Source organism: Plectropomus leopardus, chromosome 23 (genome assembly GCF_026936395.1).
Source record: "Plectropomus leopardus strain MGB_pleo_1.0 chromosome 23, ASM2693639v1, whole genome shotgun sequence".
Taxonomy (NCBI): Eukaryota; Metazoa; Chordata; class Actinopteri; order Perciformes; family Serranidae; genus Plectropomus; species Plectropomus leopardus.
The window spans coordinates 23341742-23368025 of record NC_142198.1 but is presented as its reverse complement, the minus strand read 5'-3'; the positions used below and the strand labels follow the sequence as shown (position 1 = coordinate 23368025).

General features: G+C 37.4%; 1 protein-coding gene across 1 annotated transcript; it reads left to right on the top strand.

The window, feature by feature from the left end:
- The first annotated feature begins 1325 nt into the window (after positions 1 to 1325).
- Positions 1326 to 25774, top strand: LOC121964031 (uncharacterized). Its single transcript, XM_088073414.1, is given in 21 exon segments — positions 1326 to 1698; positions 2417 to 2517; positions 3647 to 3716; positions 4394 to 4436; positions 4438 to 4522; positions 4612 to 4700; positions 5120 to 5219; positions 5330 to 5373; positions 5621 to 5698; positions 6326 to 6522; positions 8906 to 8970; positions 9521 to 9627; positions 9761 to 9863; positions 10994 to 11093; positions 12204 to 12243; positions 12328 to 12379; positions 13336 to 13444; positions 14868 to 14951; positions 15501 to 15618; positions 20407 to 20497; positions 21634 to 25774. Coding segments are annotated over 21 exon segments (1989 nt in total). The 5' UTR covers positions 1326 to 1460; the 3' UTR covers positions 21709 to 25774.
- The last annotated feature ends 510 nt before the right edge of the window (positions 25775 to 26284 follow it).

The following is a 26284-nucleotide window of genomic DNA, read 5'->3' as shown; positions in this document are numbered from 1 at the left end:
TTGGGAGAAAATAGTCTCATTTCTGTGAATAAGTGCTTCAGATGTGTAAAGTAATAATGTATTTATTTATTTTTTATAACATGTAGCTTCTATTATATAGATTTTTTATTTTTTGTGGATGTTTTAAAATCATGTAGTTTCATCAAAACATGCACAAATTCAAATTTACTATATTTCTTTATGTTAACACAAACTAATACTGAGGGGTTTGAACTGTGGCTGTGATTACCCCTCCAGAGCAGAAGGTGGCAGTAATGCTCCAATAACACGTCTCCAAAAAATCCACTTTGTTTTGTGATATTTTTCCAAACTAGGCTGATACGATGAAGGTAAACATTCTTGATATGTCGAAAAAGACGAGGTTAATGTCTGAAGAAGTATAATTGTGTGATGTATTTGAGCGTTATTTAATATCTGCCTCTCAGCTTTAAGTTTTTCTGATGAAACTGAACAGAAAGACAAAAAATTCAGCTCAGATTCGGACTTTTCAACGACAGAAAATACCGCGTTAATTCAGACATTTAAAAAGGAATTTGAACATTATAACTTTATTACGTAATTATTAAATCATATTTATGGATAGAAAAGATTGCAGAACAAAATGATTCCTGTAAGAAAACATTTAACGCAAGCTCATAAAAAACAGTTTAAAACAAAAACTTCTCTCCTACATGAATCTCTGCTTTGTCGTGTGCAGAATATTATATTAATATTCAATTTTTGTACATCGTTTATTCCTTATTTTTATCGATCTTGTTATCTGCTGTTACTATAAAGACATTTCACTCCAGATAAAGTTTTGCTACTTAAAATAACATCAGAAGTTCAAAACTAATAACTTTTCTCCTACATGAATCTTTATTTGACAGAGTAAAAAGTGCATGAAAACGACCCAGAATAAATAAATAAATATTTGTTATTAAATACATATTAAAATAAATAAATAAATAAAAAAAAATGAACAGTATCTTTTTTGGTTTTTGTTTTTATTGTTTGTTTAAACTTTAATATTATTTAATATTATCATCATCATCATCACCATTTATTTATTTATTTTACAAAACCAACATTTGCGAAACACCAGGTAAAGGTACAGCACGCGTCACAAACAAACAAACAAACAAACAAACAAACAAACAAACAAACAAAATATCCGAAAAATTGAAATAAATGCAGCATACAAGTGATAAAAATGATAAATGGTGAAATAAAAACATCTAAATAAATAAATAAAAAGCAAGAAAACAAATCAAACACAAATATTTAACGAGAAAAATAAACCGTTAAAAACATTCCCCGGATGGACGGAAGCGTTCCGTGACGTGTTTCCTGTCGGACTGTTTTTATGGATGGACCGGTGCACCTTGAACCTGTCAGACTCACCTCCTGTTTTCTCCTCTTTTTCTCCTCTTTTCTCCTCTTTTCTCCTCTTTTCTCCGTTTTAAACTCTTTTGTTAAAAATGTCTAATCTTCCACATTTACTCCGGCACGCGCCCGCAGCGCTCGCGCGCGCGTCACGCGGCAGAAGCTCTAAAAAAAGCGTCTTTTTGCGGTTAAACTCCGTCAAAGTGAGCTCGCGCGCTGACATCGACTCACCTGCAGGTAAAAGCGGCTCCAGGTGTTACAGCAGCTCCGCGGGGACCAGACCCATCCGGATCGGCTGCGCGTCCGGGTTCTGGGGGGACACGGCGGTCTCAGGTACACGGACTCACCTGGTCTCTGCTAGCTTAGCGTTAGCCTCAGCATGCTAAACCACAAACAGCTGTTTGTAGTTTCTGTGAATTTACTGCAGTAAAAGTACCAAAAACTCACAGTACAAATACTCAAGTTAAAGTCCTGAATTTCTGGAAAATTTTCTGAAGGTTTTAAAAGGTCTGATTAACCCTTTAAAACCTGAGCGAAGTGGCCTAACCCTAAAATAAAATACAATGAATAAATTCAAATAAAATATTAAATTAATTAAAAAAACAACAACAGAAACGACCTGGTAAATTCCTTAAAAATTAACAATGTTGTAACATAATTTTAAATATGAGAATTAGTTTCTTTTTTCTTTCCTTAAAGGTGTTTTTCATTTTTAAAAAAAATCCCCTAAAAATTGGTCCCCAAAATTTTGTTCTTTCCTTAGATTTTTTCCTTTTCTTTCCCCCTTTTTGCTTTTTTCCAAAAAATAAAATAAAAAAAGGAACGGAAAAGTACTTCAAATAAATACTGTTGTAACATAATTTAAATTTTTTCTGAACCATTTTCTTTTTTCTCAAACATTTTCCCTGATTTTTAAAATAAATAAATAATATCAGTTCAGTAAAAAATATTTGAAGTTTTACGTCTTTTCAGACTTTTTTCGGCTCCTTAAATGTACAAATAGTGAGCCGTAAATAAAGTTTGGTGGGTAATCGGTGACTCTGTGTTTCAGTGCCTCAGCTGGTGTTCGGAGGGAAGCTGGACTTCCTGGTGTTCGACTACCTCAGTGAGATCACGATGTCGCTGCTCACCGCCGCCAAAACCAAGATGCCTGTGAGTCACGCGTCTTCACGCGCTCCCAAATATTACTGCAGCTTCATGTGTGGAAGATCCTGAGTGCTGCTTTTATTTTTCATTTTTATTTATTTTTTTATTTTGATTATCAGCACAAAGAGATGCCACAAACAAAGTATAAACGAGCAAAAGTTTTTTTTTGAATTTTATTTATTTATTTTTAATTTATTTTAATTATCAGCACAAAGAAATGCCACAAAGTGTAACCGAGCAAATGTTGTTTTTTCATTTTGAGTTATTCATTTTATTTATGTATTTTTAATTTATGTTTATTATCACCACAAACAAAGTATAAAAGAGAAAATGCTGTTTTTTCATTTTGATTTATTTATTTTATTATTTTATTTTATTTATTTTAATTAGCAGCACAAACAAAGTATGAAAAAGAAAATGCTGAATGTCGAACACGAAGCTTCTCTACAGTCAGAAACAACTTTATCGTTTTATTATAATTTTCCAAACAAGGTAGAAAAAAACCTTTTTCTTTTTCCTTTTTAAAAGTTCATTAACCAATTATTTTATTTTTTTCCTGAAATTAAATGTATAATTTGTCAAACATGTTTTTTCATTTTTTTTTTATTAACTAATTATTTGGAGTTTAATTGAAAAAAGTAAACATTTATAAGAGCACGTGTTTAAAAAAAAGTGAAATAAAACAAAAATAAATAAATTCTTCTTATTGACAATAATAATAATCATATTAATACATTATTTTTTTTCCAAAACAATTGAAATCTGCTGTAAAATGTGAGCACAGACAATAAACTCGACGCTGATCTGTGATTGCTCTCAATGTACAGAGACAGAAATAGACACGCAGATATAAACAAGGACATCAAGGAGGACAGTGAGGACGCCCGGAGAGCGTCCTCTGAGGCCCGTCTCAGCTGTCTGAAAAACACAAACACGTTTGTTTCTGTCGCTGCGGCTCGTCATCTCAGCCGTGCGTTTTTTAATGTTTGATTTTTTTGCCTCAGTTTGAGGAATTTAAAGGCTTTTTGCAGCTGTGATGATTTTCGGATGAAACCGCCGAGATCGACGGCTTTCTGCGTTCAGATATTATAACTGACAGCAGGTTGTTAAATTTCTGTCCCTGTGCGTGTTGCAGAATATGGGTTACGCTCCAGACTTCGTCCAGGTGGCTCTCGCTCCGTTTATCAACGACATCCACCGAAAAGGTGAGTCGGTCATAAATGTCGATTTTCTGCTGGTTCTCTGCCAGAACTGAGGCTGTCAAACTGTTCAGATGAATCTCAGACTTTCAATAATTAATCTCAGTCCATCACCGTTTTTAATCACTTTTCCATTATTGGAATAAATATAAATGTGAACATAAATGTCGGCTGCCGACTAACGTGATTAAATTAAATTACGCGTTAATTATGAGCCATAATGGCATCGTCATTAATGAGTAACTAATGAGTAACGTCATTAATGAGTAACTAATGAGTTAACTTTATTTATAATTGTTATAACCACAAACTTTTAAGCACCTTTCCACCTCATTTCCTTGCTTCTGCGTTGGTTATTGCGTTCCTCCCATGTTTTCGTAAAAGTCGAGCCAGTTCAGTTTTTTTGATTTGTATTTGTTTTCTTTTTGAATTTCCTATAAAGTGTCTTTGAATATGTAGAAAAGTGTCAGAAAAAATTATAAAAATTATTATTATCATCATTATTATTATTATTATTATTATTATTATTATTATTATTATTATCTTTATTATTATTATCATTATTATTATTATTATTATTATTATCTTTATTATTATTATCATTATTATTATTATTATTATTATTATGGTTAAGTGTCTGCTGCTGGTGTCTCAGTTTCCATGGTAACCACAGACTCCCGCAGGTATCCGTGTTGTGAGTAACGCAGGAGGCGTGAACCCTTTGGCGTCTTGAAGCCATACAGGAAGTCATCAAGAAGGCGGGCCTTGATCTCAAGGTCGCCCGTGGTGATGGGGGCGACCTCATGCCACATGTAAGGTCGCTATAGCAACAGCATCACCGCCATTATTAATTATCGATACTCGATATCGATACTAATAACGAATGTTCTCTCCTCCTCAGAGAAGTGGTCTGTCTGACGTAAAGATGGCGGACGGCAGCGGCAGACAGCAGATACCCAAAACTCTCCACAGTATGAACGCGTACCTCGGGTACAGATACACTCACATACACACTATTTAATGTCATTTTAGTTGAGTTTATTTATTTGTTTATTTTTTAATTTACTTTATTTTTATTTAATATTAATTTGAATTTAATTTAATTTCTTTTTTTATTCTTATTATTTTTTTCTATTATTTATTTTACTTATTTGATTTTATTTTACTTTATTTTAGTTGGGTTGAATTTAGTCTATTAGTTTATGTATTTCATTTATTTTATATTTCTAATTTTTTTTAATTTCAATTAATTTTATTTGTTTTTTTAATGTCATTTAATTCAAATTTTATGTCATTTATTTTATTAATGTATTTATTTATTAGTTTGTTTATTTATTGCGTTACATAGTTCTGTGTTTCTGGTCGATGTTTGATGGTTCGGGCTGCGTTAACCAGCTGCTGTTGTTCAGGGCTCTTCCCATCCGCCGCTGTCTGGATCTCGGGGCCGACATCGTGGTCACAGGACGCTGTGTGGACAGCGCCGTGGCTCTGGGGCCGCTCATGCACAGCGTATGTGCAGATTAGTGTGTGTGTGTGTGTGTGTGTGTGTGTGTGTGTGTGTTAATGTTTGATTGTGGGTTTTATGAAAATCTCAAATTTGATGTTTTTATCTGTTGCAGTTTGGATGGGAGAAGACGGATTATGACCTGCTGGCTGCTGGGAGGTAAACACACACACACACACACACACACACGCACACGCACACACACACACACATTAATATCACTTTTAAGCACTTTTTATTTTCTTGCTATTTTCTAGTTTCTTGCTTTCTTTCTTCTTTTGTCACTTGTTGCTTTCTTCCAAGTTTTTTTTAAAAACTCGATTTTAACCTGAATTACTTTTTCACTATGATATGTGTGTGTGTGTGTGTGTGTGTGTGTGTGTGTGTGTGTGTGTGTGTGTGTCAGTCTTGCAGGTCACCTGATCGAGTGTGGCGCTCAGAGCACGGGGGGGATCTTCACCGACTGGCACAAAGTTCCTGACTGGTGAGTCTGAGACCGAGACATAAAACGATGTGTGAGGACGTTAGAGGACGTTTGAGGACGTTAGAGGACGTTTGAGGACGTTTGAGGACGTTGGAGGACGTTTGAGGACGTTAGAGGACATTGAGTGTTCTGTCAGGGTGTTTTCACGTGTTGTTTCACAACACTAATATGTGAATGTTTAATGAGTTCAAAATATATATATAAAAAATATCAAAAATTATTTATAAAATATGTATATTAAAAACACCAACTAACTTAAAACCGACAAAATATCAACATCCATCGTTATAGTTCTGTATCGGACTCACTTCAGCTGACGTTTTGTTTTACTTTGGTTTTGCTTTATTTTTGTTTTTTTTAATGAATTGTATTATATTATTTTATTTTATTTATTTTATTTCATCATTTTATGTATTTATTTATTTAATATTTTATTCTATTTGATTATTATATATATTTTACTTAATATTGTTTTATTTTAATGTAATTAATCTTATATATGTATATACTTTATTTATGTATTTATTTATAGTCTGCTGACTTCATATTCTGCTGATTCTGCAGTTAGAGGTGAAATCACAAAAACAAGGTCAAAGGTCGTGAACTTAACCCCGTGTTGTGTGTCAGGGACAACATGGGTTTCCCGGTGGTGGAGTGCTCCAGCGACGGCTCCTTCGTTCTCTCCAAACCGCCAAAAACCGGCGGCCTCGTCTCTTTTGGCACGGCGGCCGAGCAGCTGGTGTACGAGATCGGCGACCCGCGGCGATACCTGCTGCCCGACGTCGTCTGCGACTTCAGCCAGGTGGTGATCCGGGAGGTGCCAGGTACGCACACACACGGACACACACACACACACACTCAGTTGGCGCCGAGGACGTGACCGCCGGCTGAACTGCCGTCTGTTTACATAACCCTCAAACAACCTTAAACAAACGCGTGAGCAGCTTTAATTCGACCTCCGTCTGAACCTCCGATCAGCTCCGTATCAACCATTTATTTCCAAATCTAAACACGGATCCACGAACCCGCGGCGACCCCGTCTGCTGCGGCGTCTCACCCTCACATCAGCTCCTCCTCTCCGATAACAAACTCCTCTTCTCTCATTAATTCGCCGTTTTTCATTTATCAACGCTCCTACTGTTCTCCCGGGGTAAATAAAGAGCCACTTGATGTACGTCGTGTTTACGTTCCAGACGAGAACGTTCTGGATGTTTCCACACGGCGACCCCGACACGACCCCGACTCCTCCCCGCCATCGTGTACACATTTATGTCTGTCTCTCTGAGATCTGCCGACGAGCTCGTCCCCAAATTTAACACGAAACCAGGTCAGATCTGCTCAGACAGTTTCAGCTGAATAAAACACGTTAAAATTCACGCTGACCGCGAACTGCACGAGTGATATTAAACTGAGGGCCCCTGACAGGCCCCCTCACAGGGCCCCTGACACGGCCCCTGACAGGGCCCCTGACAGGGCTCCTGACACGGCTCTTGACAGGCCCCCTCACAGGCCCCCTCACAGGCCCCCTCACAGGGCCCCTCACACGGCCCCTGACAGGCCCCCTCACAGGGCCCCTCATAGGGCCCCTGACAGGCCCCCTCACAGGCCCCCTCACAGGGCCCCTCACAGGGCCCCTGACAGGGCCCCTCACAGGCCCCCTCACAGGCCCCCTCACAGGGCCCCTCACAGGGCCCCTGACAGGGCCCCTCACAGGCCCCCTCACAGGGCCCCTGACACGGCCCCTGGTGGCCCCCAACCATTTTATACTGAACAGTAAACATAAAGTGATTGACTCTGTGAATAGTTTTTGTCCTTTTAGTCTCCATGTCTTTGTCTCTTTAGGTGTCAGAGACATAAAACAGCATCAACATAGAGCTTGTTGATCAAAAAAAGAGCCAGAGGAGGATCAGAGGACACAGCTCAGACACTGATGTCCTAAAATACTAGAAATGTCCAAAGATACTGGAAATATCCTAAGATTCTTGAAATGTCCTACATTTCTAGAAATGTCCCAAAATCTTTTAAATGTCCTAAAATACAAGACAAGTCCTAAAATCCTAGAAGTGTCCTAAAATTCCTAACATCTCCTAAAATCCTTGAAACATCCTAAAATTGTTAAAATGTCCCAAAATCCTAGAAAATTCCCAAAATCCTTGAATGTCCTTAAATCCTAGAAATGTCTTAAAATCCTAGAAATGTCCTAAAATCCTAGAAATGTCCTAAAATTGTAGACATGTCCTAAAATCCTAGAAATGTCCTAAAATTGTAGACATGTCCTAAAATCCTAGAAATGTCCTAAAATTGTAGACATGTCCTAAAATCCTAGAAATGTCCTAAAATCTCTTGAAATATCTTAGAATCCTAAAGTGGCCTAAAATCATAAATTCATTAAATGTCCTAAAATCCTCTAAACGTCCTAAATTTAAGGGATTTTTTGGTTTTGATTGGACACTTTTTAACTGCAGAGTTTGTTAAACTCTGCAGTTAAAAAGTGTTAAACATTGTTAAACGTATTGTATTGTTTTTTTACAGCTCAGAGGACACTGAGTCCAGTTTATTGTCCTGATTCAGTAAAGTGAGACAGTTTTTGAGGTTTGGTCTCATCTGTCGAGGACGTTTCTGGACGCGGCGTCCGTCTCTCAGAGGACTGGGAGCCATCAGCTGCTGCTCTCTGAACTCCTCATGAGGAGGCTGAACGGAGGACGACCTCGAGGACGGTCGGCAGAGCGGGTCAGCGTGAGGCCAGCGGAGCGCCGCGCCAAAAACAAACTCGCTCGATTTCAACATTAGAAGAGAGCAGCAAGTCACCGAAAAAATTATTTTCAAGAAAATTACCTGAAAATAAGAAAAAAAAAGTAACCCAGAGAAAGTGCTAAAATAATGAAATGCATTTTTTTCTCTTTTTTTTTTTTTTGCTGTAGCATAATTTTAAGTGAATTTAATCGAATCTAATATCTAGAGATTTTTAGTTAACGTTTACTAAAAAAGGAAGAAAGAAAAGAGAAACATAAAAACAAAGAAGACAAAAAACTAATAAATAAACAATCAATCAAATAGAAATGATTAAATATTGAGCTTTATAATGAATAAAACAGCAAACAGGTGAATAAATAAATAACATCTGCAGTCACAAACAAAATGAAATGTTTTTTTATTTAAATCTAAAACATCATGAAAATATTGAAATCACAGTCACTGTGTCTGCAGGTGTGGACGGAGGCGCCGTCAGAGTGACGGGCGCCAAAGGCCTCGCTCCGTCACACGACTACAAGGTCAGCATCATCACCATCACCACCATCACCATCACCATCATCATCACCATCACCATCACCATCACCATCATCACCATCATCACCATCACCATCATCATCATCATCACCATCATCACCATCATCATCATCATCATCACCATCACCATCACCATCACCACCATCACCATCACCATCACCATCACCATCATCACCATCACCATCACCATCACCACCATCATCACCATCACCATCACCATCACCATCATCACCATCACCATCACCATCACCACCATCATCACCATCACCACCATCACCATCACCATCATCACCATCACCATCACCATCACCATCACCATCATCACCATCACCACCATCACCATCATCATCATCACCATCACCATCACCATCATCACCATCATCACCATCACCATCACCATCATCACCATCACCATCACCATCACCACCATCACCATCACCATCACCATCATCATCACCATCATCACCATCATCATCATCATCATCACTTCTACTATTGTTGAGTCTCTTTGTTCTCGTGTCCTCGTCTCTGCAGGTGTGCGCCACCTACATGGACGGCTTCAGGGCGACGGCGGTGTGTCCGGTCGGAGGTCCCAGAGCGGCAGAAAAGGCCCGACGGACGGCAGAGAGCATCATCAAACGGTGAGACTCGGAAAACAACGGCGTAAACTTTATTTATATCACTGAGGATAACAGTGTGTGTGTGTGTGTGTGTGTGTGTGTGTGTGTGTGTGTGTGTGTGTGTGTGTGTGTGTGTGTGTGTGTGTGTGTGTAGGACAAAGCGAATGTTTCAGCAGTTAAAACTTGAAGATTTCAGCTCCGTCAACATCCAGATCCTCGGAGCCGAGGACACGTACGGTCCCAGCGCTCGCAGCCAGGTACCGTTTAACCCTTTCGGGGCTGTTTGATGCGTTTTTCGGGGCTGTTTGATGCGTTGATCATTTCGTCTGTGTTCGTGCGTGTGGCGTAAATTGCGTGTATGAATTTCAGCAGTGCAGCAGTACTTTGTTATTTTCACTGAATACTTTAATATTTTAACTTTTCTTTGTCTTTTCTTTCCGTTTTAGCTCTTCTCCTCTCGTCTCTCTCAGTTTTGTGTCTTCGGGTTCAGAGCGAGTTCAGGGTCGCGGTAAATCCTGTTTCACGCCTCTTTATCTCAGTTTGTCACAGACTCCGAACCGCTCTGGTCGCAGAAGCAGGTCGATGTCGCGGTTAAGCTCCTTTCACGTCTCCGACCTCCGACTCTTCCCTCTTTTCGTTTCTGCTTCGTCTCTGTCGTCTTTCTGCTCTTCGTGTTAGTTTGTGTTTTTGGATGCGGGTTTAGCAGGAAAATACCGTCATTAATGTTATTTTAGGGTCCGTTCGGTCATGGAAAACCTTGAAAAGTTGTGGAATTTTGATTCACAAACCTGGATAGTAACACAGTTTGTGTTCAAGGATTGTCAGAAATTTGAAACTCCAACGATAGTTTCTGTTTTTACAGTTTTTGACGGTGATGAATGGGGTGTCTTGTTGTTTTTTGGTGCTATTTTCTTTAAAAATCACCGAAGAAAAATTCAGAGGAAAAAAAGACCAAATATTTTTGTATTATTGTTAGTATTATTATTATTATTATGTATATTTTTTTTAAATTCAGAAAGAAAAAAAAACATTTTTTTCTTCAAAAATAAAAAAGGAAAAATTGCCCAAATTTTTGTCTTGAAAAATCACTAAAGAAATGTTTGAAAAATAAAATCACCCTTTTTGCTCCGCCCCTCCCCTCTCATAAATAACCAACAGTCCCTAACGTCTGATAAAATATTCAGTTTCAATCTTTTTATTAATTAAATTTTTTTTAAAAAAATATCTTATATATTTAAAAAAGTGATGAAAAAGAAGCATTAAGGAGTATCGATGGTCGTCTCAGAGAATGTTTGGTCTTTAAAATTTGTCTCAAAGTCCTGGAAAAGTCCTGGAAGGTCTTGGTGAAATGTGTGTGAAGCCTGGCTGTGCGTGTTGTGTGTTTTAGGGCTCCAGAGAGGCGGTGCTGTGGATGGCCGTCCGTCACAAACAGAAAAAAGCTCTTGAGCTCTTCGCCAGAGAAATCGCTCCTGCAGGAACCGGCATGGGTACGACTGCAGCTTCCTCTCAAAATGTTTCACAGCAAGAAAAGATTTCACCTGAAAAATCTGCACAAACGTTTAAAAAAACAGAGTGATCATGAACATTGTTAAGGAGTATTTTTTTGGCAGATTGGGAGACATTTTTCCCTATTTTTAATATTTTTCTTATAATCCTCCCTTTTTTTAAAAAAAAAAAAATGTGTTTTTCTATGTAATTTGTCTTGCAATTTTTGGTACTTTTTTTGCCAAATTGCTCATGGCTTTTTTTTTTTATTATTATTTTTTTTTAGATAAATCAAAAACATTTGCTCAGGTTTTGAAGGGTTCACCCTTTAAAACTTGAGCAAACGGGTTTAATTAATTTTTTTTAAAAAAATAGGGAGAAGGCAACAACTTTACAGGACATGGCCCAAAAGTTAGTAAAAAAATAGTTAAAAAGTTACAAGAAAATTACCTGGAAATAAGAAATAAGTAAAAAAAAAAAAAAAAATACAGAAAAAGGTGCTGTAAATGGAAAGAAATTATATTTATATATTTTTTTCTGTAACACGATTAAAAATATAAATGTATTATAATTCTAAATATAGTTTTCAGTATATTTTTCCCTATTTTTTTCAATAACTTTCTAATAATTTTCCCCTTTAAAAACTATTTTTGTTTGTAAGTTTCCTCATTGTTGCTCATTGCTTTTTTAAAAAATAAATCAAAGCAGTTTGCTGAGGGCTGAAATACTTGTGAGGCGTCCGAGAGCAGCACGTTGGTGATAATGCACACAGTCGTTCAGCAGCTCGGTGTGTTACTGAGGCTGCAGCAGAGGAGCGGCGGATGGGTGCCTACGTGTCCAAAAAGCCTGACCTCTGCTGCAGCAAACGTTCACACACTCTCAGCTCGGAGGGTTTTATTGATATCTGCTCGGAGCTGCAGATAAGCAGCGCCGTGACCTCCTGAATCTGGCTTCTGTTTACGGTGACCGGTTCAAACCCTCCACACACTCGCCGTGAACTCTCCGTAAACTCGCCGTGAACCCTGAGTGACTCGCTGAAGTGGGACAGGAAGCTGACGCTGCGCTCAGATCAGCTGATCGTGAGTTTATGTCTTTTTATTTCTCCCCTGCAGCTCCAGGACTGACCGGCATCGTGGGCGGACGACCCCGAGTGTGAGTCCAAAAATAATTCACACACTTTTCGTTATTATGCAGCTTTTTAGCTGCACAATAATCAGAAAACAATGTCGTCTCCAGGTCTCCCGTCCTCAAGCCGTTCTTCTTCTTACACCCAAAATCTGAGCTCAAGGTGAGTTTGAGTTCAACGCCCAAATATTCATTAAAAAAAAAAGCTGTCACAGCAGTTTTTCTATTTCTAAGAAATTCAAAGAAGGAAGTAAATGAGTCATGAAGAATTAAAAAAAAGTCCTTGAAGGGGAACCACGCCCGTTTATGAACTATTTATCGTCAAAAGGTTTTTTTCTTTGGTTTGAAACTGTAAAAAAAAATCTCAGTAAACATCAACGACTCTCCCAAAATCCAAAACACAGAGCGGTGAAACTCAAGTCATTTAGACAGATTTTCTGGCACAGCTGATTGAATTTTTATATTATATTTTAAATAAAAAATTGTATTATTAGTTATTATTTTACTATTTTAAATTTGATATTTCTGAATGTTCTTTGAACCTTGAAAAAAATTGATTTCTTTCAGAACCATGGCGAGAAGGCAACGAGCAACAAACTGTAAAAAAAAAGAACAATTGTAAAACAAATTTTTTTTAAAAATTACCTGAAAATTTGCATTAATAAAGTAACAAGAAAAAAATGACCCCCAAAAATGTGCAGGAAAAAATAAAAGAGAAAGAAGTCAGAGAAGAAATGAGTATAATGTGACAAAATAGTTTTTAAAAAAGAGGACGATTCTGAGAAAATTGTCCAAAAAAGTCGTGAAAAATTTCCCGAAAACTTTATATTAATAATCCTCCCCTTTTTTCCTCCTATTTTAATAGTTTTTTGTGACCTTTTTTTATACGTAATTCTCTTGTCACATTTTACAAATTTTCTGCCAAGTTGCTCGTTGATTTTTTGCTCCGAGTTCGAAGAGTGAAAAACTTGTGAAAAGTGATGTCGATCGGGTTTTAAAGGGTTAAATGTGTGAAAAGTAAAAACATCAGGAGCGTAACAACAGTTTATTTTTTGGGGATCAGATATTCTCAGCTGCCTTCAGTCCCTTGACAGTCGCTCTTTGTCGATTTCTGTTCAGGTGGATCTTCACGTCGGCGGAGAGCTGGTGGAGTCTCTCACGGAGGCGGGGCCAGATTTACCTGAGCAGGAAGCCCCTCCCACCTCAGCTCAGGACGAACCTGACGCAGGTAAACGAGCCACGGCGTCATGTTTCACACGTTACACCTGAACGTCTCAAAAATTTAAAGACATTTCTTTGAATATTCGTTTATCAGATATTTCTAGGATTTAAAGATATTTGGAAGATTTTAAAATTGGGGCCTTTTCCTGGATTTTAGGACTTTTTTTTGGATTTTATGAGGTTTCTTTGATTTTAGGATTTTTTTATTTGAAGTCATTTCGGGGACATTCAGGTCTCTAGGACCTCTGCTGGTGATTCGGGAGACAATTTTTATGACAAAAAAGTTCTTTTATTGACCTCAAACGGTCCTTAAATGGACTTAAATGGTGCTTTCTTAGAGGAGGCTTCAGCCTTCAGTCAGAACAAATCGCTGATTGATTGTTGATCGTTAATGATAATCAGATGATCGATGGTGTCTGCAGTTACTGATGTTGACCTTCAGGGGGCGACACCTTCACATTATCGCCATGACAACCGACACAGAACCCGAAACCACCTCAACGCCCAAATTCAGACAAATGATCCAAAAACTCTGCCAACAAAGCTTTAAATAAATAAACAAAAATCAACAAACAAAATCAGTCACAGACGATTACCGCTGTGTGTGTGTGTGTCAGTGTGAGTGTGTGAGTGAGTGTGTGTGTGTGTGTGTGTCAGTGTGAGTGTGTGAGTGTGTGTGTGAGTGTGTGTGTGTGTGTGTCAGTGTGAGTGTGTGAGTGAGTGTGTGTGTGTCAGTGTGAGTGTGTGAGTGTGTGTGTGTGTGTGTCAGTGTGTGTGTGTGTGTAAGTGTGGCATCTCTTATTTGTTCCTGAGAAGAACAAGCTGTGCCACTCTTCATCCTTTCTCCAACGCTGCATTCACATGACCCTGCACACACACACACACACACACACACACACACACACACACACACACTCCCTGAATGCTGCTCACAGACTCTCAGCTCGATGTTAATGACGTCGTTCTGACGCATTGAACGAAGCACATTTTATTCAGAAGAAAAGAGAATCTGAATTGCAGCACAAAAACAACCAATTCAATGAAAAAAGGTAAAAAAAAAAGTCCAAAGAAAAAAGACAAAAATCAAAAAAAAGGAAAAGGAAAAACACTGACACTTTTTAAAGAAAAGATGCTTTTTAAACCTGTTTTAAAAAAAAAAGGGAAAAAAATGCTGTTTATGATTGATTTTATTGAAGTTTTTATTTAAAATAAATCGCACCATTAAAGTTTCAGCAAGTTTGTTTTTTTGGGTTTTTTTTACAAAACGTCACCAAAATTAAAGCGCAGAAATGCGTAAACATGAATTATTGTTGGATTTTAACATTTCTGACGGTCTTTCGACACATCATGTGGGTCGCTGGCAAAATCGATCTGCGCCCGTCGCCGCTGAATCTGTGCACGTAATGATGATTTTGGGTTTTTTTCTGCAGGCGTGCCCAGCGGGCCGCACAGCTACCGGCTGGAGGAGCTCGCCTTCACCAGGAGCGGAGACAAAGGAGACTCGGCCAACATCGGTGAGAAACTCTGCACAGACGCAAACAAACGTCGCACTTTTCAGAGTTTACGTCATCAAACTAAAATCAAAAAACGTTGAAAGAAATCCTGCATGACTGCTTTCTTTCAGAGAGTTGGGCTGGAACATCAGTACATTATATATTTATAATTATGTCACAAATTATTTAAAGAAGTTAAGCACTTCTCTTTTTTTTAACTGAATTTTCAGTAATTTTTTGGTACTTTTTACAGATTTTGGGTCGTTGCTTTCTTGCAGAGAGTTTGGTGAAAACATCAATTAATTATATTTATATTTTTCTTACATTATCTTACAGATTATGTTACAAATAAAATATTTTAAACTATATTTCTAATCCTGAAAATTATATGTTTCAAATTATGTTACAAAAAAAAGTGTTTTATTTCATTTTCGAATAATTTTCTAGTTACTTTTTTAAAAATGTTTCTCACATACACATACAATAAATTTAAATAAAAGCGATTTAAAAACTCAAAACTGTTTAAACTGCATCAACATGAAGTCTAGTCGAGTTTCTTCTCTTCCTCAGGAGTTATCGCTCGTCACCCGCTCTTCTTCCCGTACCTGAAGAAACACCTGACTTCTTCTGTGGTGGAGGAATACTTCTCCCACCTCATCCAGCCGGGAGCGAAGAACGCCGTCACACGGTGAGCAGAGCGAGCGAGTGACGAGAGTGACGCGTGAGCGTTCACGTGATGAAAACTGACCCAAAAATCAACCCGAAGCTCCGACAGTGAGTCACATTTTATCAGCAAAGTGATTTTTATCTGCTGGAAGCTGATTCAGCATGATGTCACCTTTTAAAAATTAAAAAAAAATTAATTTTATTTTATTTCTTTGAAAAAAGCCAAATTTAATTATTTAATTTAAATTTTTATTAAAAAAGAAAGAAAAAACATCAGATTTGGAAGAAAAAGATCACCTTTGAAAAATCACCCAAAAGAGGAAAAAATCAATGAATAATAAAAAACTTAAAAAAACACACTTTTTTCATAAAAGGACCATTTCTCAAGAAAGATCACCCCAAAAAAGCAAAACAAAAACACCTGTTTTGTTAAAAAAATCTCCAAATTTTTCACAGAAAAAATGCCATTTTTCTAATGAAGAAAATCTCCCTAAAAAGATATTAAAGAGAAAATCACCAATTTATTATTATTTTTTAAATCGCCAACAAGTTTTAAAGAACAAAAAAAAAATTTGTATCCCTCTCCCCAAAGTCCCTCCTGAGACACGCCTCCTCCTGTCTGCACCACACTTCCTCCTCCATAAATAACCAACAGTCCCTAAGTCTGTTTTAATACTCCGTTTGTGCTCTTTAAGATTTGTGGAAAAGTCCTGGAAGTCTTTTAGCAGAATATAACAGTTAATGTTGTGAACGTGCATTTTCTGTCCGTCTGCGCAGAAACTGTTTGTTTTTATTGAAAAGTTATTGATGTCTGAGCGATGAAATCAGCGCACGGTTTAACACGTCTGTCTGAGAGGATGTGGTTGTGTTTGTGTGCAGCGCACACACACACACACGCACACACATGCACACACACACGAGCGCGCGCACACACATGCGCACACACACACGAGCGTGCGCGCACGCACACACATGCACACACACGCACGCACACACACACACGCACGCACACACACACACACACACACACTCTCACATTCTCACACACGCACGCACACACACACACATGCACACACACACACACACACACACACACACACAGCATTCAGCAGCAGCGATTAGCGGCTTTGGTTCGTGTAATCACTGTCAGACGTCGACCTTCAACAAGAAGACACAACAGAAGAGAAAGAAGCTGAAAAATGAGACGCACAATCTGCGGCTGAACAGATATTAGTCTCACACACACACACACACACACACACACACACACACACACACACACACAGGAAACACACAGGAAACTCAGCTAACTCGCTAATCTCACTGTAGGAAAACCGCACTAACCTCCTCCGTGTTTTATTCTTCTTCTCTCAGTATTTATCTGTCGAGCGTCGGTTCGACTCCTCGCTTCAGGCCGCAGCTGGTTTTTTTTTTTGTTTTTTTTCAAGGTCACAGGAACAAATGTGTCTTACAGACCTGCAGGCCCAAAAGATTTCTTTAAAAATGTTTGCCTGCCTTTTTCAATTTTTTTTTTTTTTTTTGCGATTTTCATAGAAAACTCAAAAACTTTTGTAGGATATTTTTTTCTCAGTTTTGTTTTGAGGGAACAGTTTTGGAAGATGAGTTTTCATAAAAAAAATGTTGAGATTTTATTTTCACTTTTTGGTGACTTTCTTTTCTCTAAAATCTGTTGTTAATTTTTATTTATTTTTTGTTAAACGTTTGATAATTTTTATATAAAACTTTTAAATGGCAATTATTGTCTTCTTTTTTTAAAAATTGTTTATTTTTAAAGGAAACGATAAAAACTAAGAAAGTAGGTTCGGAGGGTATGTATCCTTTCCTATATTTAAAAAAAAATAGTGACATTTTTAAAGAACTTAAAAATTTGGGAAGATTCTTTTTTATTTATTGTCTTTTTTGTCTTTTTTATTTTGGCAGTTTTGATAGAAAATATTTATATATTTGTCTTTAGAATTTTTGCCAATTCTTAAAGAAAACAAAAAAATTTGGGATGATTTATGTCCTATTTTTTATTTCGGCGAACTTTACAGAAGTTGCATGAAAACACATGACGTCCTCAGTGGATATAATTCTGACAAAAAATCTATAAAAATATGTACAAAATAAAAGAAAGCATTTATTTTATTCTTTATTTAAAATAAAGAATAAAAATGAAAAAGTGGTGCTTTTTTTTTTTAGATTTTTGTGCAGAAATGTGTAAAACAGCATCAAAGGAGGAGACGGATGAAGACGTTAATGTGGCGGCGCTCAGTAAAATCAGGAATGACGATAATAACCAGTGCGCATGTCGGGATTGTTGAGATGAAGTTTCTCAGCTGTTTGTTGATCTTTGAGGAAATCTGACATCAAACATCTTCAGCGTGTCAGCGGCTTCGCTCTGAAAGACCGCAAACCCACACGGACAATTTACCCGTCACCGAGGTCACGGCGGCCAAACGGCTTCATCCTGCCGTCAGCAGCAAAACCACGACTCGCCGAGACGCCGTGAACGCCGCAGACCGTCAGAGCGACGACGCGACAGAAGACACAGAGGTTTATTTTTACCATCCGGAGGCTCCGCGTGTTCGCTTTGTCTCCTTCTTTAACTCCTCACAGAAAAAAACGAGCTTTCTGTAAAGTCACAGAGACGCTGAGTGGCGGTTGTTTCATTTTTGAATCTTGTATCTTCAGAGATTTCTTCGTCTTAAAATATGGAAAAATGATGTCTGCGACATGTTTTAGTTTTACAAAAAGACTGATCAAAGATTAAAAAATGTACTTTTTTTCTTTAAAATTTTGGTGATTGAAAAAAAAAGTTAAGATTGTTTTATTTATTAATTTTTATTATTTTCTATCTTTTTTTTTTATTTTACTTTTTTTTACCAAAGCCACGGGTTAGGATGGTATGTTTTCTTTTTCCTTTTTTCAAATAATTTTTTTGAAAAAAAAGTTCCTCAAAGACCTTTTTTTTTTTTTTTTTTAGAAATTACGCAGAAATAAAGCTGTTTTTTTTAATCTAAGGTATTCGTTAGTTATATTTTTTTTAATTTTAGAAATTAAATTTAAATTATTTTCAAATCAGTCAAGCAAGTGAAAAAAAAATGTCAACAAAAAAACAGTTTTTCTTAATTTCTTCACTTCACATTCTTAAAATAAACTGATTTCTGTTTCAGTCAGATTTAAGTTTGTTTTAAATTGTAAAAGAAAATTTTTTAAAACATGTTTTCTTCAAAAACACCAAAAAGTTTTAAAGAAAAAAAAATCCCAAATGTTTTTCAAGAAAATACGTTTTCTTTAAAATCAGCAGAGGCTGTTGGACTCTTTTGTGTCTCACTAAGTTTCAGCGTATTTAGGAGAATAATGTTGATGTTTTATGATAAAAAGAAAATCAAAAAGCAAAAAAATAAACAGAAATGAAGTTTTGCGATTTTCTGCAGTTACTCTCTGCGGCCACAGAGGGCGCCGTTCTGCGCCTCACAAACGAGACGAGGAGCTTCACGCTGAATTAGCCGTTAATCTGCAGGTACGATGGAGGAGCGAACACGTGCGCAGCCGGCGGACATGTCTGAGCGGTGACTCAGCGCGGCGGCGGCGTGTTAGCGATTAGCGTAATGAAGAAATGGAGGCCGTAAAGCTCGCTGACCTGCGTCTCCTCTCACACCCCAAAACGCCTCCCCGCCGGGGCAGGGGCTTCATTAGTGCACCGCCGGGCGCTCGTTAAAGCTGCAGGCGGCCCCCCCCCACACACACACACACACGTACATGCACACGCACGCACGTGCACACACACACACACACACACACACACACACACTTAACTGCTTACAGACACACTGACAGGTTTTTGCATGTGATCATGTTTGACCCCTCCCCCCACTGAAACCGGGAACATACGTACACACACACACACACATGCATCAAGAACACACAGTCCTGAACACACACACATTCAGACATCAAACACACACACACACACACACACACACACACACTTTAACGTGTGCAATAAACCGCCATACCAACACATGGTGCCAGGCTGAGCTGGCAGCCCTCTGTGTGTGTGTGTGTGTGTGTGTGTGTGTGTGTGTGTGTGTGTGTGTGTGTTTCACCATATTTATTCGACTGTGTGAAGTCTTTAAAAGTGTCAGGGTTCCCACAGTCGTGGAAAACCTGGAAAAGTCATGAAATTTTACAGCCGTTTGGGTTTTTAAGGTTTTTTTTCTTCAAAAGACAAAAAGACGATTTTTTTTCATTAGTTTTTTATTTTTTTGGGCAGTTATTATTTTTCTTCACATTTTTTGTCTTTTTTTTTTTAATATAAAATTTGACATTTTGGGGCAGTTTTTGTCTTTGAAACTTCAGGTGATTTTTTTTTCAAACCCAGAATTAGGAAGATGTTTTTCTTAAAACATTTCAGTCATTCATTCATTTTTTTTCCATTTTCATTAATTTTTTATTTAGTATTTTTAAAGAAAACGGGTTTAGAGGGCACGGTTTCTTTAAAACAACAGGCTTTCTTCTTCTTTTTTTTCTTTACATTTTTTTGGAGTCATTTATTTCTTCACTTTTTGGGTGATTTTTACAACTTTAAATTGTGGATTTTTTTGTTTTCTTCAACATTTTTAGTGATATTTAAAAAACAAGAATTATTTATATTTCTTAAAATTTCATCAAAAGCAGTGGTTTGGAAGATGTTTTCTTAAAAAAAATCCCTTTTTTTTCCATTTTTAAAATTTTGTCCATGAAGCTGTGTGATCGCTGAGACTCGTTTGTGTGTTTTTGTTGTTGTTGTTGTTGTTGTTTGCAGATACTCTCTGCCGGGGATCCACGGCCTCAACTTCGTCCTGCAGAGTTCACTCGGAGGGGGAGGGGTGGCGTCTCTACGCAGCGACCCGCAGGTAACACACACACACACACACACACACACACACACACACACACACAGAGTTTAAAAAGTGTAAATCTCTGATGTGTGGGAGTGAACGCTGCCGCGTGTCCGCTCTTCCCAGTTCAGACGGATGATAGTTAGCAACACTCTCGACACGTTTCACAATAAAACATGAAAAACAGGAAGCGATGAGCTGAGGAGTCACTGAGAGGTCAGCACTGCAGAATAACGTTTACGACATTTAGTCAAGATGGGATGATAATTAGGTTTTGGGTTTTTTGGGGTTTTTTTCCAACTCTGGTGCTTTTATTTTGACACGCTGTCAGAGCCGAAATGGTGACTGAGCGGATTCATAAGGAAAACATGTTTTCTTCAACGTTACCAAAAAAAATGGAAATAAAAAATAACCACACCAATTTTTATCTCTTTAAAAATCCTCAAATGTTTTTAAAGAAAAAAAGACACATTTTTTTTAATAAAAAAATTTAAGGAAAAAAAATCTTTTTTAAGAAAACGTGTTTTCTTTAAAAATCCCCATTTTTTTTTAAAGAAAAACAATTTCCATTTTTTTCTTTAAAATTCACCAAACATTAGAAAAATTTAAGAAAAAAAATGCCAATTTCTTTTTAATTAAAAAAAAAAATCAACAAAAAATGTTTTAAAGAAAAAAAAATCTTTAAATTGCAAAAAAAGAAGAAGAGAGACAATCCCGTTGTTATTGTTTGTCTTTTCTTTTTCAGAAGATTTTTAAGGAAAAAAATTTGCCTTATTTTGTAAAAGTCCTGAATTTTTTTGGGCAAAAAATGTGGATGAACCCTGAATGCTCCTCTGAATGGTGGTGACGTCAGAAAACTGCAAAGCAGACCTTTGTCCTCGTAAACACTTCACCTCCTCCTCCTCCTCCTCCTCCTCCTCCTCCTCCTCCTCCTCCTGTGTCTCCGTCTCTCATTCAGACGCTCCTGTGAAGTTTTTTACCGCCTCACTGGAATCCACAGCACATCAAAGACACACACACACACACACACACACACACACACACACACACGTGTAAATCCAGACACACTGACAGAAACACATTTGTCTCGTTAGACTGGGCACTTGTAACACTGTTGTTGTTGTTGTTGTTTGTTCGTTGTTTCCTGTCAGGGTAAAGCTTACGGTCAGATGCTGCTGGACCTGAAACTCAGAGGACTTCCCGACCTCAAATCTCTGGTGGACTGAAACACACAGACGATAAAACAACATGAAACTACAAGAAAAGAGAGAAAACTGCCGGTGAGACGTTTTCAACACAGAAACACACACGAGCCTCTGAAGCAGTAACGTACAGGATATTTTTGGGGGAAAAAAGCTGAAAAACACGAGATCACAGTAACAGATAAACGTAATTTTCGTGCAGTGAGTCAGGTTTTATTCATGCAGCCGGCCGTGACAGCGGAGCCTCGGCAGAGACGCTTCAGTCCCAAAAAACACCAACATTCAACATTTTAACAAGCTTCAACACCAAGTCCCCGAAACCCCAACGAGACAGAATAAATCATAACTTATTATCCCCAAATTCACAGTTTTAAGAAACTGCTCATTAACTTCATGTTGTTTTAACCCTTAGGGACTGTTTGGTGCATTTTACGCACTTTTCATTCTTCATTTTTTGATGATTTTTTGCCGTGTTCATGCATATGGCAGAAGTTTGCAAAAAAAAAAAAAGTAAAGCTGATAATAAAGTCTTTCCAGACAGAGATTTTTATTTTTGGGGTGTGGGGGTTGGATTTTTTAATTGCTTTTCTCTTCTTTTTTCGGTGTTGTTTTTTTGTAATTCTCTTTTTTTGGTCAAAGTCACATAAACAACACAACCAAATGAGCATGAAGACCTTTCCGTCACATAAAAAGAAAAACAAAGATCATCTTTCAAAGATCCTCTCCTGTAAAAGAGCCGTTTTTTGGGTAAAGTGAACATTTTTGGGGGTGAAGGTTGACGTCACCTTCACAATCCGGGCTGGAGCTCGCCAGCTTCAGGGCAGCTGCTCCTGACCTCTTAAAAACGAGGAGCGGTGGTGTTTTGGGTTTCCCTCGGAGGCTAAACAAAGTAGGATGAGCGAGACTCTGCAGTCAGAGACTTCAGAGACTCGGGCCGAGCGGGCGGGACGCCTGGTTTCCCCCGGCTCCTTCACCTCGACTCGACCCGGCTCCGATGTTCGCCGCCCCGCAGGAATGCGCGTCTCCTTCCACCAAACTCGACTCTCTGGCTTCCAGTCTGTTTATCCATAATTGCAAACAGACTGCAGCTTCCGTCGAGGCAAAAAACTCATCTCACCCACCTCCTCTGAATCATATCCTCCTTTCCCAAATCCTCAAGACGAAGAAATCTGACTCTCGTTGGATTTCCAAATTTTCCTGGCGACCAGTTTTGAGCTCTGTTCAGCTACTGTTGCTCTGGCCCAAGATTTTGACCTCTTTTTGGGGCGATTCCGGTATTTAAACTGAATTTCTGCAGTTTTTTTCCTCACATAGTTGAGCCCAAACACAGAAGAGAACCACATTAGACATTCAGCCTGGAACAAAAACAAAACAAAGACTTTTACAGACAATAAAACCATAAAAAATGACAACAAAACAAGTCCTCGCAGACGTAAATTGAAAGCAGAGTCCCGTGAGTATAAATCACCAATAAAAGCAACCGCATGGGGGAAAAATAAAAATATATCGTCGTGTTTGTGGGATTTTAAAGACACTCAAGTGGTCAAATTTGCAGAGCGAGGTGTTAAAATCGCGGCTGTAAATTCCAGCTCATTTCTTGTCATAAAACCTCAAATTAAAAAAAGACATGAGCCGCGATGTCATGTGGAAATAAACTCACGTCTTAATGACCAAAATGAGGCTTCACATTCACATCTGCCCTGCATATGGCCACTTCCCAAAACCTCTGACACTGTGATTCCCAAGAAATATTTGCAAGATTTTTAATTAGCTGGGGGAAAAAAACCTAATTCCTCATGCAACCTCAAAATACGCTGTCAGGCCTGTTTGATGTGTGTTTGGAGGAAAGGATTTCCAAGCATTTGTTGCCAATTTTTTGAGCATGTTGTAGTAATTTTAGATGCTCTCTTTTGTCTGAGGCAAATATCAGGCATTCCTTCAGGAAATATTTCGGTCCAAACAAGTTTTTAGAATCAGCGGGGACTGTTGTTGAGTCTATCCCGACTTCATCTGGGACACTCTGATCTGCAAGCTTTTTATTGTTTACCCTTTTTAATGTTTAACCCTTTGAAACTTGAGCAAATTGGCCTGATTTCTTTCAAAATGGATTGAGCACTTTTATAAGAAATACCCCTCAAAATTAGCATGAAATTACTAAAGGTTATAAGAATTTTTCCTCAAAAAGTAGCACACACAAAAAAGCTTAAATAAATAAATACATTTTGAAATTTTAAAAAATTGATTAAAGGTCTTCAATGCTTGCGAAAAGCATCTGAACATAGTTTGAGAAAACTGATATTGATCTGGGTTTTAAAGGGTTAAAATAACAAAGGACACCAATGTGCCACTTTATCCCTAATTAGGGTGATGTAGGCCCTTTACAAACAGAAAAGCAATGCATCAATTTTCCGTGTCTCTTACGTAAGAGTTTTGTAAATTTTAACCTTCATTTTCAAGAGCTGAACATTAAGAAGATAAACATAAGCTGTAAGTGATTAAAAATAAACGCAAAAATATCTGTTAGTAGGTATATTCTCTTAGCATACAGTTGAATTATAGGTACACTAGAAAATTAATTTGGAAAGATAATTTGAATATCGGAAAAATAAATTGAGGTCTGCCAACACATCTTCTGTCCCTCAAAACTTCCACGTAAGAACCTTTTTCATGACTGTTTGGCCAACATTTCAGGGTAATTTATCCAATACTTTTAAGGTAATTCACTTTGAAGTAATATGTTTCTTGTTTAGTGAAAAAGCAAAGGTCCAAGCATTGAGCCTTGTGGAACACCAGAAAGTTTTTCTTTATTTTATAAGATTTTAAAACAAAAAGAGACTTACGTTCTTGGTATTTTTAAGTTGAAATAGTTTAAGCTCTTCCGCTGATTCAAACAGATGAAGAGCATGTATTCCTTTATTTTAATACACTCAAGACGTTAAATGTCCGTCCCAAATTTAATGGAAAGTCCATCCTGTAGTTGTTCAGAATTTTCAGTCTGGACCAAAGTGCTGCTAGTTGGGTGAAAAAACAAAAGTCCACGTATCGAGACTTGTGTAACACCACAGAGTGTTTTGTGATTTAAACAGGTCAAGTTTTTGGGCTAGCTCTGGTCAAACTCTGCAATATCAGTCCACAGAAGAGTTAGTTTTCTTTTGTTAGTTGAGACATGAACATCTATGCCAAGTTTCAGTGTAATCCATCCAGTAGATGTTTAGATATTTCTCTCTGAACCGATATGTTTCTCGTTTGATGAAAAAACAAAGGCCCGAGCATTGAACCTTGTGGAACGCCAGAAGAAGTTTTTTCATTTATCACACTAAATCAACTAATAGTGAAAACAACAAGCCCTAAAGTCTTAAAATTTGAAGAAAACTAGTTGATGTCCTTGGACAGGCTCGAGTCGAGATCATTTTTCAGGGGATTCAGTTATATTAGTCATTACTTAAACTGCTAAATATGTCTTTTGTACACTGAAATATTAAGCGAACATGCAGTACTTTCTAATCTTTATGCTGACATGAAAAATGAAGCAATTTCCAAGTCTTGTAGCACTTATGATAAAATGTTTTTATTGATTTATCATGAAACACACTTAACATACTTTACTGGGGCGACCAGAAGTTGAAGTGCCTTGCTCACAGGCAGCGTATCAATATTACATTTACAGATGCTCCAACCCAGAATATAAACCACTGGTGCTTTTTATTGCCATTTATATTTTTGTGACTGAAAAAGGTTTCAATTTCTGTTAACGTTTTTGGGACATTACAAAGTTTACAGGACTCCATTTAAACTCTGTTCTCTATATGAAGCCTTATTGTGGAACCATGAGTGCTTTTTCCTTATAACCACTGCAATTTTAACTTTTTCTCACGTAATTTCTCTTTGTCCATTTCGGGAATGCCTCTTATAATATCTCTTTATCTTTAAAATTGTAAACAACTGTAACATGTAAAAAAAATGACTCTCTTTTGCCATTTTTGATGATTGTTTTATTCTAGAAATGTGATTCTTCTGCTTAGATAGAAAATCTGTATGATTTTTGTAGATACTAAACTGAAGATATTAATTAAAAATATTTTTACAAACAGTTTTGTGTTTTAGGGTAATGCCATCGATTCAGTGCGTTGTGTCTTTGTCACGAGACGCTTTGCAGAAAAGGTGTGTTTTACCTAAAGTCATCGGATTCAGGTTAGTTTATTTTTAATTTATTTTATCTTAGTTTAGTTTAGTACCACCTCATGCATGCATAAAAACTTTTGTGCGATATATGGGAGTTTTTTAAAAATTGACTTGTTTCTATTAGGCATATTTTATATTCGCAATTTCAGTTTGCGCAATTTTAGGGTTAATGGAAAAAAACAGCATTGTCTCACTTCTTAGAAGATAGTTTTGCTTTTATTTTCCAAGTAAGTTTATGTTTATTGGGAAAAAACTGTTTTGAAAAAACAGTTTGTCAAAAGTGAAAACCTTAATTCAAGGTGTATTTTGGAGCTTTTTCCAGAGGTTTCTTTTTTGTTTTTAGTGGCAGCCAGAAGTTTTTTTTTTTGTTTTTAAAAGACAGAAACATAAACTTAACTTCAAGCCTGTTTTTGTGATA